The sequence below is a fragment of the Alligator mississippiensis genome, chromosome 1, assembly GCF_030867095.1.
Source record: "Alligator mississippiensis isolate rAllMis1 chromosome 1, rAllMis1, whole genome shotgun sequence".
NCBI lineage: Eukaryota > Metazoa > Chordata > Crocodylia > Alligatoridae > Alligator > Alligator mississippiensis.
Window position 1 is genome coordinate 433,660,206 of NC_081824.1, and position 14,853 is coordinate 433,675,058.

The 14,853-nt window shown below is 45.2% G+C and overlaps 1 protein-coding gene across 3 annotated transcripts in view; it reads left to right on the forward strand.

The window, feature by feature from the left end:
* Nucleotides 1–14,853, forward strand: part of XPO4 (exportin 4) — a 144,616-nt gene that overhangs the window by 117,770 nt on the left and 11,993 nt on the right. For 2 of the 3 annotated variants that reach the window (XM_059720547.1, XM_059720557.1), the window contains 5 exons: nt 1,605–1,785; nt 9,758–9,876; nt 10,550–10,680; nt 11,447–11,564; nt 14,546–14,638. In XM_059720547.1, the coding sequence (XP_059576530.1) occupies nt 1,605–1,785; nt 9,758–9,876; nt 10,550–10,680; nt 11,447–11,564; nt 14,546–14,638 (642 nt within the window). The remainder of the gene's footprint in view (nt 1–1,604; nt 1,786–9,757; nt 9,877–10,549; nt 10,681–11,446; nt 11,565–14,545; nt 14,639–14,853) is intronic. The other variant, XM_059720556.1, reaches the window with a different exon arrangement.

Genomic DNA, 14,853 nt, shown 5'->3' on the forward strand with positions numbered 1-14,853 from the left:
GGGGCCACATCTGGTCCACAGGCCGCATTTTGCCCACCCCTTATCTAGGGGAAACTTTCACTGCTTTTTCCACTTGTGCAAATCCATAATGTAGACCCATTGTATTGGTGCTACATTAGTAAGATACCAGGAAAGTTGGTTCAGTGCAATGCAAATTCCCTAATATAGATAAACTGTAGTTATTACCATTAGATCTGCACTAATAGGGTTGTAGCTACAAAATTTGCTTGTATCAACACGCTCTTTAGCTTTTGAATGAATTTTATAAGCTGTTTCATGATATGACATGAAATGTTGGCCTGTTCCAAACTATTCTATGTAGGTAGTCTTAATTTATAATTTTGTTACATCTAAGGAACCTGCCAAAAGCAAGGTTATATTATTTTAGTGTTGGAAGACACATCAGGGTGGCGCCTTAGAGACGTGACTCATTCAGAGGTGGATAAGCTTTTATAGGCAACAGCCTATTTTGTCACAGCATTTGATGATGGTAGGCTGTTCCTGTGAAAGCTTATGTACCTCTTTATTGGCCTTTAAGATGCCATCTTGCCTTGCCTTCTGCCTGAATTCAGACTAACTTGGCCAGCTACCTATTTCCATCATAGGTGGCAAAACATTAATAAATGGGCATGATACAGGTTTCCCTCATTTTATGCAGGTTCTGTGTGTGCAAATTTGCTCTTATGCAATAACCCTTTTTATATAAAAAAAAATTTCATTATATGCAAGGTAAATTCACTCTTATGCGATCAGTGTGGTAGAAGCCTGCAGTCACCTGCTTTGTATGGCACATTGTGGGAGTGACATGCACCAAAATAGTCTCCTGTGTAGATCTGTGCTCCTCACTAGTTGTCTGTGACACGTGTTTCTGTAGTTGCCATCCCCATTATGATGGTGCCCTGTGCTTGTGTGTACTGTCTGCTGTTGGTGAGTACCAAAATTGTCTTGTAAAAGTGGTTGAAATGGGTCCGGGGGTCAGTACAGTCGAGGTCTTGGAACATATCCCTATTTGTTACATTGTAAAGTGGGTTCCCTTAATGCGAATTCAAGTTATGCACTATTTTCTAGGAACACATATACAGCATAAAGTGAGGGAAACTTGTATTTATATTACTTAAGGCAGGGGGGTGTCCAACGTATGGCTTGAAGGCCAGATCCAGCCCACATTCAACCTATGGGGTTTCTCACCATGGCTGCCAACAGTGAAGGAGCCTCTGTGTCAGTGCCAAAAGTGAAGGAGCTAAACACTGCCGCTATCACTTAACCCCCCTGACTGTTTCAGCATAGCAGCTTTGGCAAGGGGGCTTGACCTGGCTGTGGTTTTAACTATTTGGTTGCCATTGCCAACACAGTGGCCCTGGTTGCAGTGAAAAGCCCCGTGGGCCAGGTCTGAAGGCGGGTCATAAAGAATGATGTAAAGAATACCCATTGTCTTGATATTTTTAATATCAGTTATATTATGCTAAATAGTAATGTATAATAAAACTGAAATTAAGATAATCGATATACTGTCAGCCAAGCAGAACCAGGCTAAACACCAACCTAAAATATTCTAGTTTTAGAGTATAGGATTTTACTTTCTATTTTTTTTTTCTCTGTTGCAGGCCAAAGCCATGAATTTATATGAGGCCTGCCTAACTTTGCTTCAAGTGTATTCCAAAAATAATTTAGGTAGGCAGCGCATAGATGTTACGGCAGAAGAGGACCAATACCAGGATCTTCTTCTTATTATGGAGCTTCTTACTAACCTTCTGTCAAAAGAATTTATAGATTTCAGTGATACAGGTAAGAAGGGATTTTAAGAATTGGTGAGCTATAGGGTGGTGTTGAGCTGAAATTATGGCCTGTAAAATAACTCTTTGGTGGTATGAGTAATCATCTGAATTTTTTAATCAGCAAAAAAATATCATGAAGTGAAAGCTACTTACCTAAGCATTACTTATTGTATAATTCATTTTCTTTAACACTTCTAAAATGCCCTTTTATATTCAGTACTGAATAACTTGGTCTGAAGCAGACAGAGCCTCTAAAGTGCTATTGTTTTGTTTCTAGATACCAGAAAACAAGCACAGTGAATTCAAAATAAGGCCCAATTGAAAAGAAATACACTTTTGTCTGATATCAGGTCTTGATTCTGTGATATACTCCATTTACTAACTTCTGTTTAGTTTCATTTGTATGAGAGAATGCTCAGCAACTTGCCTGAAAAGGCACTTTTACATGCGACAGAAATTGTCTGTTTTTGCTGTTGGATGTCACACTGTACACGTATGGGGATTTCTTACGATTTAAATGAGTTTGCTATGTTGCAAACTAAACCGTATCTGCATATAGTTTAGTTTTCAATGTAGCTATTTGTAACATTGCAGTCTTTGATAGCTCACCCCCAACCCCTTCCTCCCCACCGCAGGAGAGAGGGGCTGAAGGTAGAAGCAGTGGGGGGCCTGATCCCTTCTTTTTTTTTTTTTCCCCACAGAGCCTGCCCGCATCTCCTGTGGCCAGGGGTGAGCTGCCAGTGGGCCAAGAGGCCCCTGAGCTGCAAAGGGCCCCAGTCGTCCCTTCTGCAGCAGAGGTGCCCCCTGGGGCTGTCCCATGCAGGTGCTGCCCCAGCTTGGGCTCAGGGAATAGTTGGATTGGGCTAGGTGCTGCCTGTGAGATGGGGCAGCACCCGCCTGCTAGCTCCCCGCCTGGGGGGTGCCACTGCCATGCAGGGAAAATCCAGGGCCCACCAGCAGCTCTCCCCGCAGCTGCAGAAGAGGCAGGCAGGCTTTGTGGGGGTGGGAACCGAAAAAAAACACGTGCCTGGTAGGTTTCCATGGCACAAGCTCAGGGAAGAGTTGGATCCAGCAGATGCTGCACGCAAGCTGGGGCAGCACCTGCGCAGCTAGCACCCTGCCCAGGGGTTGCCACCGCCATGGAGGGGAGGACCAGCTGTGCTGTGCTGCCGCCGCCACGCACCCGCACCCCCCCCCCCACACACACACACTTTTTTGCAGCTCAGGGGCTGTGCAATCCGGTGGCAGCTCACACAAGTAGGCTTTGCTGGCGGGGGGAATAAAGTGGCAAGGAGCCTGATTTTTTTCCCTGCGGAGCCTGCCTGCTTCTCCCACTGCCAGGGGGTTAGCTGCCATCAGGTCCTGAGCTGCAGGGGGCCCCAGACCTTCCCTCCATGGCAGCGATGCCCCCTGGCAAGCAGCCCACCCAAGTGGCCCTGGGGGGCACTGCCATTACAGAAGGAAGGACTGCGGTCCCCTGTAGCTCAGACCACTCAACCTGCCAGCAACTCACCCCCCAGCTGCGGGAGAGATGGGCACACTCTGCATAGTTTCACAGTAGCTAGGGTCAGGAGGGACCTGAACAGATCATCTAGCCTGACCCCCTGTCACAGGCAGGAATGAATGCTGGGTTCACAAGACCCCAGACAGGTGTTCATCTAACCTCTTTTTGAATTTGCCCAAGGTAGGGGCGAGGACCACTTCCCTGGGAAGTTGGTTCCAAATTTTGGCCATCCTAACTGTAAAATCTTGCCTTTTGATCTCTAACCTAAACCTATTCTCCATCAGCTTATTACCATTGTTCCTTGTCACCCCAGGTGGTGCTGGGGAGAAAAGGGCTCTGCCTATTTGCTGTTGATCTCCCCTGAAGAGCTTGTAGGCAGCCACCAGGTCCCCCCTCAGCCTCCTCTTGCTGAGGCTGAACAGGTTCAGGTCCTTCAGTCTCTCCTCATAGGGCCTGTCCTGCTGCCCTCTCACCAAGCGGGTGGCCCTCCTCTGAACCCTCTCCAGGCTGGCCACATCCCTTTAGAAGTGCAGCGCCCAGTACTGGACGCAGTATTCCAACTGCGGCCTGACCAAAGTCGCATAGAGGGGGGAGTATCACTTCTTTGGACCAGCTTGAGATGCACCTTTGAATGCATGACAAGGTATGGCTGGCCTTGCTGGCTGCGCTCTGGCATTGGCAGCTCATGTTCATCTTGGAGTCAATGATGACTCTGAGATCCCTTTCCGCCTCTGTGTTTTCAAGAAGGGAACTCCCCAGCCTGTATGTATGCTGTGGACTCCTTCTCCCAAGGTGGAGCACCCTGCATTTGTCTACATTGAACCCCATCCTATTCTCATCTGCCCATTTTTTTGTAGTCTGTCTAAATCTAGTTGCAGCCTCTCTCTCCCTTCAAGTGTGTCCACCTTGCCCCACATCTTGCAGGAGAAGAAAAAAAAAAAGGCATCAGACCCCATACCATAATGGTGACAGAAGCCCCTAAACTGAAATGGTGGGTTTTTAATCATTGCAATTAAAAACCCACTGTTTCAATTTAGGGGACTAAGACCCCATCACATGTACAAGTGGCCATAAGCCCTATAGCAGGTATTTGGGTTTAGTTTTCTTTGTGTGCCAATCTTCATAATTTCTGCTGCTTAAAACTGCATCAGTTTTCCTCCAACCACTACTTCATGCTCCTTATCCATGTGGGCACAAATGACATGGCTCAGCAATCCCAGCTGGGTCACGAATGACTACAGGACTCTGGGAGCGGGGCTTAGAGGGTTTGGGGTACAGGTGGTTTTCTCCTCGATCTTTTCCGTTATGGGTACCAGGCACAGGAGGGAGAGAGGAGTTGTAGAAGTTAACAGAAGACTGCAGCGCTGGTGCTATCGTGAAAGCTTCAGCTTTTGCGATCACAGTTTGCACTTCAGAGAGAGGGGCAGCAATTTGTTGGGAAGGGACGGCCTCCACCTCACTCAAATGGGGGAAGAAGCTCTTCTCGGCTAGAATGGCTGACCTGCTTGACTGGGCTTTAAACTAAGTTCACCGGGGGATGAGCAAATAACCACCAGTGCAAGCCCACCAATTGTCAACCACAAAATCAGAAGGTCAGGCTGAATAAGGGAACGCATTCCTACCCCAGCCCAGGCACAGGGCTCTTCTAGGAGTGCAGGGAAGCCTAGGGCCTATGACAGCAGGCTCACTTGCCTCTACACAAATGCCAGGAGCCTGGGCAACAAGCAGGAGAAACTGGCCCTTCTTTTAAACAGAAACTACTACAATCTCATAGGGATACCGGAGACCTGGGGGGGACTCCACCTATGGACCACAGGTATAGATGGCTATACCTTGTACAGGAGAGAGCGTGTTGCAAGAAAGGGCAGGGATATAGCTGTCTGTGTGAAGAAGCAGTACGCTTCCCTACAGGCTGAGATCGGCAACTAAGGAGGGAGACTTGAGACCCTCTGGGTAATAGTACAAGGGGAACGTGGTGAAGAGGGTATAATAGTCTACTACAGACCTCCTAATCAGGAGCAAGAACTCAACCACAAATTCGCTATGGAACTGGCTGAAGCTGGATGCTCGCAGCGGATGGTTATCAGGGGCAACTTCAACTACCCTGACATCTCATTGGAAGAGCACTCGGCCAAATCTGATCAGCCGCAATGCTTCCTCACATGCATTAACAAGCTCTATTTGTCTCAAAAAGTCTCCAGGCCGACAAGAGGCAAGGCGCTTCTGGACCTGGTACTGGCCAAAGGCGATGATGTAGTAAGCGACCTGAGAATCGAAAGGAAGCTGGAAGACAGCGACCACAAGTCGATTGCTTTCTCTATCTACTGCAAAGCTTGCATGTCCGTCAACAATGTAGAAGTCCTTGACTTTAGGAAAGCTGACTTTCACGAACTCAAGAGGGTAGTAGTCAGGACCCTGAGAAGCCATAATCTGACAGGGAGGGGAGTCCACAACAAGTAGTTGCTTCTCAGCGATGTGATCCTTGAAGCACAAAGGAAGTCCTTTCCAGTCTGTAGAACAAGTAGCAAAAGGGCTGGGTGACCCCCTTGGCTCAGTGTGGAACTCATGGACCTCTTGCGTCTAAAAAGAGAAGCTAATAAAGGATGGAAGACAGGAAACATCACCAAGTAAGTAAGAGTATCCAGTACTGGCCCACACCTGTAGGGAGCGAATGAAGAAGGCTGAGGCTGAAACTCAGCTCAGACTGGCTACACGAATCAAAGACAATAAAAAGTCCTTCTTCATATATATGGCAAGTCATGGGGGGGGGAAAAAAACAAGGGCAACATTGGACCCTTGCTAAACCAAATAGGCCAGCTGATAACCGACAGCCAGGAAAAAGCCAATCTCCTTAACAATTACTTTGTGTCGGTCTTCCACCAACCCAAGGGGATCACCCCGCATGGCAAGATGCAGGATCACCAGGAAAAGGGTGAAAATACTCCCATCATTGGCATGGATCTTGTGAACTGCCTGACATCATAGTGCAGCCAATGGCAAGAATATTTGAGAACTCATGGCACTCAGGCGATGTATGTGAAGATTGGGAGAGGGTCAGTGTGGTGCCTTTCTTCAAGAGAAGGAGGAAGGAAGATATGGGTAACTACAGGCCAATCAATTTGACCTCAATACCTGAAAAGATCTTGGAAAAAATCATCAAGGAAACCATTAACAACAGGCTAACAGAAGGCAACACTCTGAGAGAGCCACCATGGCTTTGTTGCGGGTAGATCTTGCCTGACCAATCTTATTTCCTTCTATGACCAGGTGACACATCACCTGGACAAAGGAGAAGAGGTTGATATCATACAGTTGGACTTCAAGAAAGCCTTTGACCTGGTGTCCCACGATGTCCTCATGGTAAAATCAGGGAACTGCAGCCTCAACAACTTTACGGCCTGATGGCTGGGGAACTGACTCCATGGATGGACCCAGAGAGTGATAGTTGATGGAACCAAATCGACATGGTGCATGGTGACCAGTGGTGTCCCCCAGGACTCTGTTCTCAGACCTGTACTCTTCAATGTATTTATAAATTATCTAAACTCTGGTGTCAGAAGCAGACTGGCTAAGTTTGCTGACGACACCAAACTATGGGGAAGTGTGGTCACCCTAGAGCAGTGGTCGTCAACCAGTAGATCCCAGAGCCTCTCGCTGAGCTGTGGGGGCTGAGATCGAGGCCCCCACAGTGGGGAAAGGGAAGGGATGAGGGCCAGATTGAGGCCTCTGCGATGAGGGACAGAGTGAGGCAGAGGCCTGTAAGGCGAGTGGGGCCCCAGCCAGGTGAGAGTGGTGGAAGGATCGAGCTTGAGTGGCTTATCCAGGGGGCACAGAGGGCTCCCACCACTGTGTGCACCCTGGCGGAGGCCCCAGGCGGCATGTACTGCTCATCCATCTGTTCTCCCCCCCCCCCCCCCCCCCCCCCAATCTGTGCGCTGTGGAGGCAGGTGCCACTCCAGTCAGGCTTCACCCCCCAAGCCCTGCTGCAGCTGTCTCAGGAGCGGCCTGACACCACATGCATCCATTTAATGGGAGGGCAGAGGATAAGGCTCAGCCCAGAGTGGGACTCGTGGCATCGGGCCGCTCCCAGGCCAGCTGCAGTGGGACTTGGGGTGCAAAGCCCAGCCTGCAGCAGCAGCCACCTCTGCCGCACACAGATTGGGGGCAGGGGGCACATGCCCCATCCAAACGTGGAGCAGCACAGGTGGCTATAGAAGCTATGAGGTAGGGAGTGGGGCAGGAGCAAGCCCCGCGTGGCTGAGGCACGCAGCCTGGGAGGGCATGCGGTGTGCATGCCCCTGGATCTGCACACGAGGTAGGCTGGGGCCAGGATGGCATCACGCTGTTCCCAGTGGAGGTGTTTGGTCATGCTACGCTCAGGCCGGGTGGTGGTGCTGGGAGCAGGGACACGGTGGGGGGGCTGCAGCCACCTCAAAACTTGCCATAGCCTCCCCCAACCCCTGCTACCAGTGCTGCTGCCGCCCAGCCTGAGTGCAGTGCAATCAAACATCTCCACTGGGTACAGTGCAGTGCCACCCAGTACATGCACCCCTTGTGTCCTCCTGGGCTGCATGCCCCTACCCTCCCCGCACCCCCCGGACAAGCTGCTTGTGGCTCTGTCTCCTGCCCCACTCTCTCCCTCAGCACAGTTGGGAGGGCGGGGGCAGATCAAGGCCGCAGCAGTGAGGGAGGGAGTGGGGTTAGGGCTGGGGCCTCCAACTGCCCCCACTCTGGCCCTTTCCCCTTCCCTTTCCCACAGACAGACCTGCTGTGGGGAGGGAGGTGGGTAGATCTTGGGTTCCTTTTTAAGTTCCAAAGGTGATCTCTGACTTCAAAAGTTTGGAGATTGCTGCCCTAGAGGATAGGCTGGCAATCCAGGCCAATTTCAACAGGCTTGCAAGGTGGGTGGATCAAAACCTGATGGTGTTCAACACTGAAAAATGCAAGGTGCTCCATCTCAGGAGAAACAACCCACTTATAGACTCGGCAGTGCTATGCTCACTAGCACCACAGCTGAAAGAGACTTGGGGGTCGTGATGGGCCGCAAGATGAACATGAGCCGCCAATGCGACACCGGAGTCGGCAAAACAAACAGAACTCTGGCTTGCATCTACCGATGCATCTCAAGCAAGACCCAGCAAGTCATCCTCCCACTTTACTTGGCCCTGGTGAGGCTCTATCCAGTTTTGCACTCCACAATTCAGAAAGGATGTGGCAAAGCTTGAGAGGGTCCAAAGGAGAGCCACGCACATGATTAGAGGACAAGAGAGCAGGCCTTATGAGGAGAGCCATGGGACTCTTCAGCCTGGAAAGTGTAGGCTCTGGGGTCACTTGGTGGCAGCCTGTAAGTACATAAGGGTGTGCATTAGGAACTGGGAAAATGTCTGTTCACCAGGGCACCCCAAGGGAAGACAAGGTCCAATGGTCACAAACTCCTGCAAGACTGTTTTAGGCTGAATATAAGGAAAAACTTCTTTACTGTCCAAGTCCCTGGGGCCTGGAATTAGACTCCCTCCAGAGGTGGTGCAAGCACCTACTCTGGACACTTTCAAGAAACACTTGGATGCCTATTCTGCTGGGATCTTTTGACCCCAGCTGACTTCCTACCCCTTGGGAGGGTGCTGGACCCAGTGATCTTGCGAGGTCCCTTCCAGCCCTAATGTCTATGAAATCTTTTAAATCTGATCTCTGTCTAGCCAAATATTTTTGTAGATGTCTCTCACCATACTTCTGAGTGTCATCCAGGTGAGAACTAGGTACAGTCAACTTCAGTGCCTGTGTTCAATTCTTTACATTCACAGAAGCACAACCTAAACCCTGTCCTATATTTTTATTCTACAAATAACATAGATATGACCTTTATCATTAGGCAGACATATCTAGGCAAATGTAACTTCATTTGTTGAAGGTAAGGATTCAGACTGGGTTTTTGAGCTGGGGATATCTGGAATTGTATGTGCATGTTGCAGTTAATTATCTGGAAGAATTAATATTGAGTTGGTCATGAAACTTAAGCGACTTAACATGCTCATGTGTTATGATGGCTAGGTGGCATGAGATGAATTGAAGTTTGTATGGATGTTAATGTTTCTTTGACTGGTAATGGGAAATGCAAGAATGAAACCTTAGCTCAAAGTGAACAAAGTTTATTAGTTTTTGTGTTATCCTAGTGCTGAGTAGAAATGTATCCAATTTTTTTTTTCTGTTGTTGAAGTTTCTTTGGAATATAATATTATGAGATGCTTAGGCACAAAAGGAGCTAGCTTACAGTCATATGGCAGCCTCAACAAGCATTAATTACTCTAGTTTTTACATAGTGTTGCTGGGGGTCCTGGGGTAAGGAGGAGAGAGGATTGTGAGATTAGGTAATTTAAAAAAAATCTGGTTTACATAAATTTATGATACTTCCTTTCAATATATGTAATCTCTCCTTAATATATTAACATGTTAACAGTAAAGGTGCATGTGTTTCCTATAGATGAAGTATTTAGAGGACATGAGCCAGGACAAGCTGCAAATCGATCCGTTTCAGCAGCAGATGTTGTTTTATATGGAGTTAATTTAGTTCTACCTTTGATGTCCCAGGATTTGCTCAAAGTAAGAAGTTCTCATATTTTAATGAATATACTTAATGTATATTTTACTTGATTTTAACTTTAATCCAGCAGATAAACATAGTGAGTTACTTAAGTTTATTCTATATACAAGGCATTTTCCTAGTAACATGTGAAGATACCCTAAAAAAAAAGTTATTTGTCTGTAAGATGTCTGGCCTACTTCAAAAGCTTATTTCATATTTGCCCATATATAGGGTTACTTGGTGTATTAAATGTCTGCATTGCTTGTTTTCCTGATGTTTTCTTTTTCATCATGTCTTCTCCTGTGACCTTCTTTTGACATCTATTCATGAACTGACTACCTAGCTCTTATCTTAATTATTAAAACTATTCACATTTGGAGAAGTACATATATATTATGTGTTTTTGTAACCGATTATCACTTTTGAATCTCTTAGTAAGGCAATATTGAATAAGTTAATGTTATGACAGGTTTGTGTCATATATACATTTAGTGTGTGTATGGCTTCCTTAAAAATCAAATGTATCTCACTATTAATGTCCATAACCTATAAGTTTCTATCTTACTTGCAAGTATTGTTGTCTGCAGCAAATAGGCCAGATCAAAATTTCAGCTGCATGGAGATTCAAGTACTAGTAAAACAATAAACTGTCTTGAGTTTTTAAAATTACCAGTGTTTTTCTTTTGACAGTTTCCATCTCTGTGTAATCAGTACTACAAATTAATCACCTTCATCTGTGAAATATTCCCAGAGAAAATTCCACAGCTTCCAGAAGACTTGTTTAAAAGCCTAATGTACTCACTGGAGTTAGGGATGTCATCGTATCCTTAACACTGTATGGGGTGCACACCCAAAAGGGTGGGGAAAACTGAAAAGTGCTTTAATGAAGAAACCTTTAAAACTGATACTTTCCTGGTTCACATTCTCTCTGATAAAGCTCTGTATATATAATTGTTCTGCCATAGCTAATTTTCATTCTGAAGTTAACCTCTGCATTCTGTTTATTATTCAGAGTTGCTGAAGCAGTAGCATCCACTGAGGTTTTAGTTTTGCCTGAGTTTCTCCTGACCCATAGCATTCCTTTAATACAGCTTGTAAATGGCTTGATGTGTATGTTCTTGCAGACACTTTCTACTGTTGCTTCAGTTCATAGTGTCTGTAACTTCATAAGCCCTTCAGCTGGTATCCTAAAGCCATTCCTGAATTAGTTGCTCAGCTGGCAATGCAAAACACTACTGCTCTTCTACTGGGCTGCCTCCAGAGTATTTCCTGTCATGTTGCCAATGGGTTTTCCCTTTTATAATGGGAGGGCCATTTTCACTAATCTGTGGCACGTGCCATAAACAGATGAGAAGCTTGACCATAAGGGACTCTTTCTGAAAATGTTATGTCACAGAGGGTTGTATTACATTAGAGTGTGTAGCTAAGAAAAGAAGGCAACAAAGATTTCTTTTTATTAAAGAGCACTATAGTGAAAATGAGATCCAAGGATGTGTGCTCACTAAAACACTTGCTAACGAAGCTATTGAGAAATTTACCACAACTTAATAAGTCACACATTTCTTTTTCTTTAATACTTAATATCAGAATGAGTTCTGAAGTGTGCCAGCTTTGTCTGGAAGCTCTAACACCATTAGCAGAACAATGTGCAAAAGCACAAGAAACAGATTCATCCCTCTTTCTAGCAACAAGGCACTTTCTTAAGGTAAGATACCTAATTATGTCACACTGCTATTGTGCTTAATTAAAAATATACAGAGTGATGGGTCCAGTGCCTCCATTAGGTTATGCACTGTACACATTCAGTGTAAGAAGTAGTTCCTGCCTACAGAGCTTAATGTAAATAGAGACAGGCAAGGGGAAATGAAGACAGAAAGGGGTAGTGACATGTGTGCAGCTACCTGCCAGCTTTGGTGGAGACCTGGAACTTTTTGGTCTTCTACTCATTTTTTACTTCTGTAAATTTGACTTTGTAATTCATTTAAAGGTTTTTAGTAAATATCACTGAAGTCTGCTGAATACTTCACTCAGAACTAGACCAGTGTAGAGAAGGCTACTTCTAAGTTGAAGAATGGATAGGTGAAGATGAAGAAGCAACAGGAATAGGATGGAGAGAGAATGACTGATTCTTAAAATAGAAAAAAAATAAAGGTTTCTTATTCCGATGTCTTATTTAAAGAAACTACATGGTTTTTAGCCAAGTATCAGGTTCAGGGTTAACCCTTCTGAGCAACCTGCTCAACCTTATTCAGGTGGGTCTTAATGAAACAGTCAGTTGGTACCAGCTAGGAGTGAGTTCAGAAAACTTGTGTGATCATCCCTTGTTTAAGTGTTTAATTAAAAGTCTATTTTCTGTTCTCTTCCAGTGCAGACTAAGTCTTGCTTGGGGCCTCGGTTTTCTTACAGCACACTTGCTGACTTCTGAGCTTCTTAGGGATTGCTCATGATAACTCTGTCAGCTGGGCTGAGAATGAACAATAAGCCTTAATACGTTATCCATCTTAGTCTTCCAAATGGACAGACTTGTTTATCAGTCTCTTCTCTGTCTTTGCCTTAAATTCTCTGACTTCCCTTCCCCACTGTCCTTCTATTTCTTTGAGCATTATAATTATCTGAAAACAGCACTTTTGACAAACCTGATTAGTAGTCTCCTAATGTTATTCTTGGGAAACAACCTGTTCATTTAAGTCTTTCTCTTATAGAACTGTGGTTTTTGGAGAAAAGTCTGAGATGTTTCCCCCCAGAGACTGACCATACATAGATAAATAGGGCTTTGAAATTTGTATATGTGAGTTCTCTCCATTGGGGGATCCCAGTGCTTGTTCAGCCAGGATCCATCTATAGAAAAAGGCATAGACAGTTTCCAATTACCAAAAACTAGATCCAATACCCTTGTTAATAAAGCAGATTGGTTAGGGTTGCTTCTCAAGTTTCCTCCACCGAGACTGTCTGTACTGGTTGCCAATTTCCAAGAATGGAAGTCTGTAGAAGCAGGGGTGTAAACTCATCTGGCCCCACAGGTCAGATGAGTGGCATGGGGCCATTTCACAGTGTTGATTGGGCCCATGGACCCCTGCACCCTCCACCCCATTCATGCTGTAATCAGTGCCTGCTCTGGCTGGTTTGGGATGTGCACTTATACAAGGTGCTTGCTCCAGCCAGTCTGGGACCAGTGCAGCATGGGTCCTGGGCAGGTGTTGTGTGCAGTGTGGGTCCTGGGACTAGCCAGGGTGGGACTTGCATGCATCATCTGGGTCAACTCTGAGACCTGGGAGAAGATGATGGGGCTCCACAGGTCAGACCTTGGACACCTCTGTTGTAGAGATCCTTTCCATGACAAAGACTGCTTGAGTTAGAATATCTGGAATTCATGAAGTTTTAGTCCCCTGCAGAATCACATTCTTCCTTCTTTCAGTTTCTTCACAGTTCCTGAAGAAAGGACTAAGGGTGAGGAGATATTTCCCTTTGTTGTCATAGCCACAGTGCCCATTGACACATGTAGTGAGCTAAAAGGCTACATTTATAATGGTTTGATGTTCACCTGATATGGGACATGAATCTTAAGCCTGGCTCCCTGGAGGAAATATATTTAAAGAACTCCAGTTCCTAGTAAACAGTGTTATTTTATCCCTGTAAGATTGCAGGTTTTTTCTAGCAACGTATTGCCTTACTGATAACTTTACAAAAACTGAAAAACTAACACCTGCAATTTTTTGCATGGGGTTTTTCACATGTTTCAGGTGACTGCACTTATATATTGAATGCTGCGTATTTGGCCTATTGTTGAATTGTAAATATGTCCTTTCTAAACATAGGATGCATGTGCCAATAAAGAATCATGCATGTGGTAACATATGAAGATAGTATTGCATGTTCATTTCTGATGTGTAAAGGCAGGAACAGAATTATCTTAAAATTTGTACCTAGTAAAGTGTTATTGTTTGCAACTTAAATGCATCTCCAAATACCTGAATTATCACAGGACAAGCTAGCCTCCTTTTCCTGCTTATTCAGTACAATGTAATGTGTTTTCCTTCTTAATCAAATCCTCTGTCCTGAAAATTCCTGTTTTGTATTATAACCAGAAATCATGTCAATTGATCAAACTGGGTAAATATATCCTTCTTGTTGCAAATGATCGTGTTTCCATAACACAATAATAGCTCTATCTTGGACCAGTTCTGTAAGCACTAGTTGCAGATATTTCCAGAAGTCCTTACTTGTGAACTCTTGTTTTTGTCAGATCCTTAAAGTTTTAAAGGTGCCATCTGTACTGTTACCAAAAGTGTTGTTGTGCCATATGTACACATAACCTTGAGATAGCTTCAGTCTAACTAGCCCTGGTAACGAGTGCAGTGAAGATATGATGACAGCTGCTCAAGACAGTATGTAGGGTCCCTAACAGGATTCAAGGCCATGACAGCAAAGGCTTGAAAACCTCACTGCTGATTATCCAGACTTACCTGAGCCAATTGGTTCATAGCTAAGCAAGATGCACCTACACATACTGCAGTCACAGCATCATGCCCCCTGACTGCAGAGTACCCGATAGATGGAATGGAGATTTCCTAAAATCTGATCATTAATTTCCCAAATAAAATTGTACCTTCTACTTTGATCCATAGCAGTAACCTAAGAATCAGTGTTTTAGTTAACAAAACTATTTTGTTTTGTGATTTTTTTCAGATGGTCTTTGACATGCTGGTACTGCAAAAGCACAATACAGAAATGACAACTGCAGCAGGAGAAGCATTCTACACGTTAGTGTGTTTGCATCAGGTATGGTATTCTGTTTTGTGGAGCTATTTTGCAGATAGTCTTTATCTATGTTAAGATTTTTGGTGCATCTATTTAAAATGCCACTGTTATAAAACAACATTTGGTGGTAGATTTTTTTAATTGTTGAAGAAAGGGACAGGAGGATCCTACCTTTTCTTACTTATCAGCTTCATCCTTAGTACATTCCTTCGTTGCAACTGGAATTTCTTTGTTTG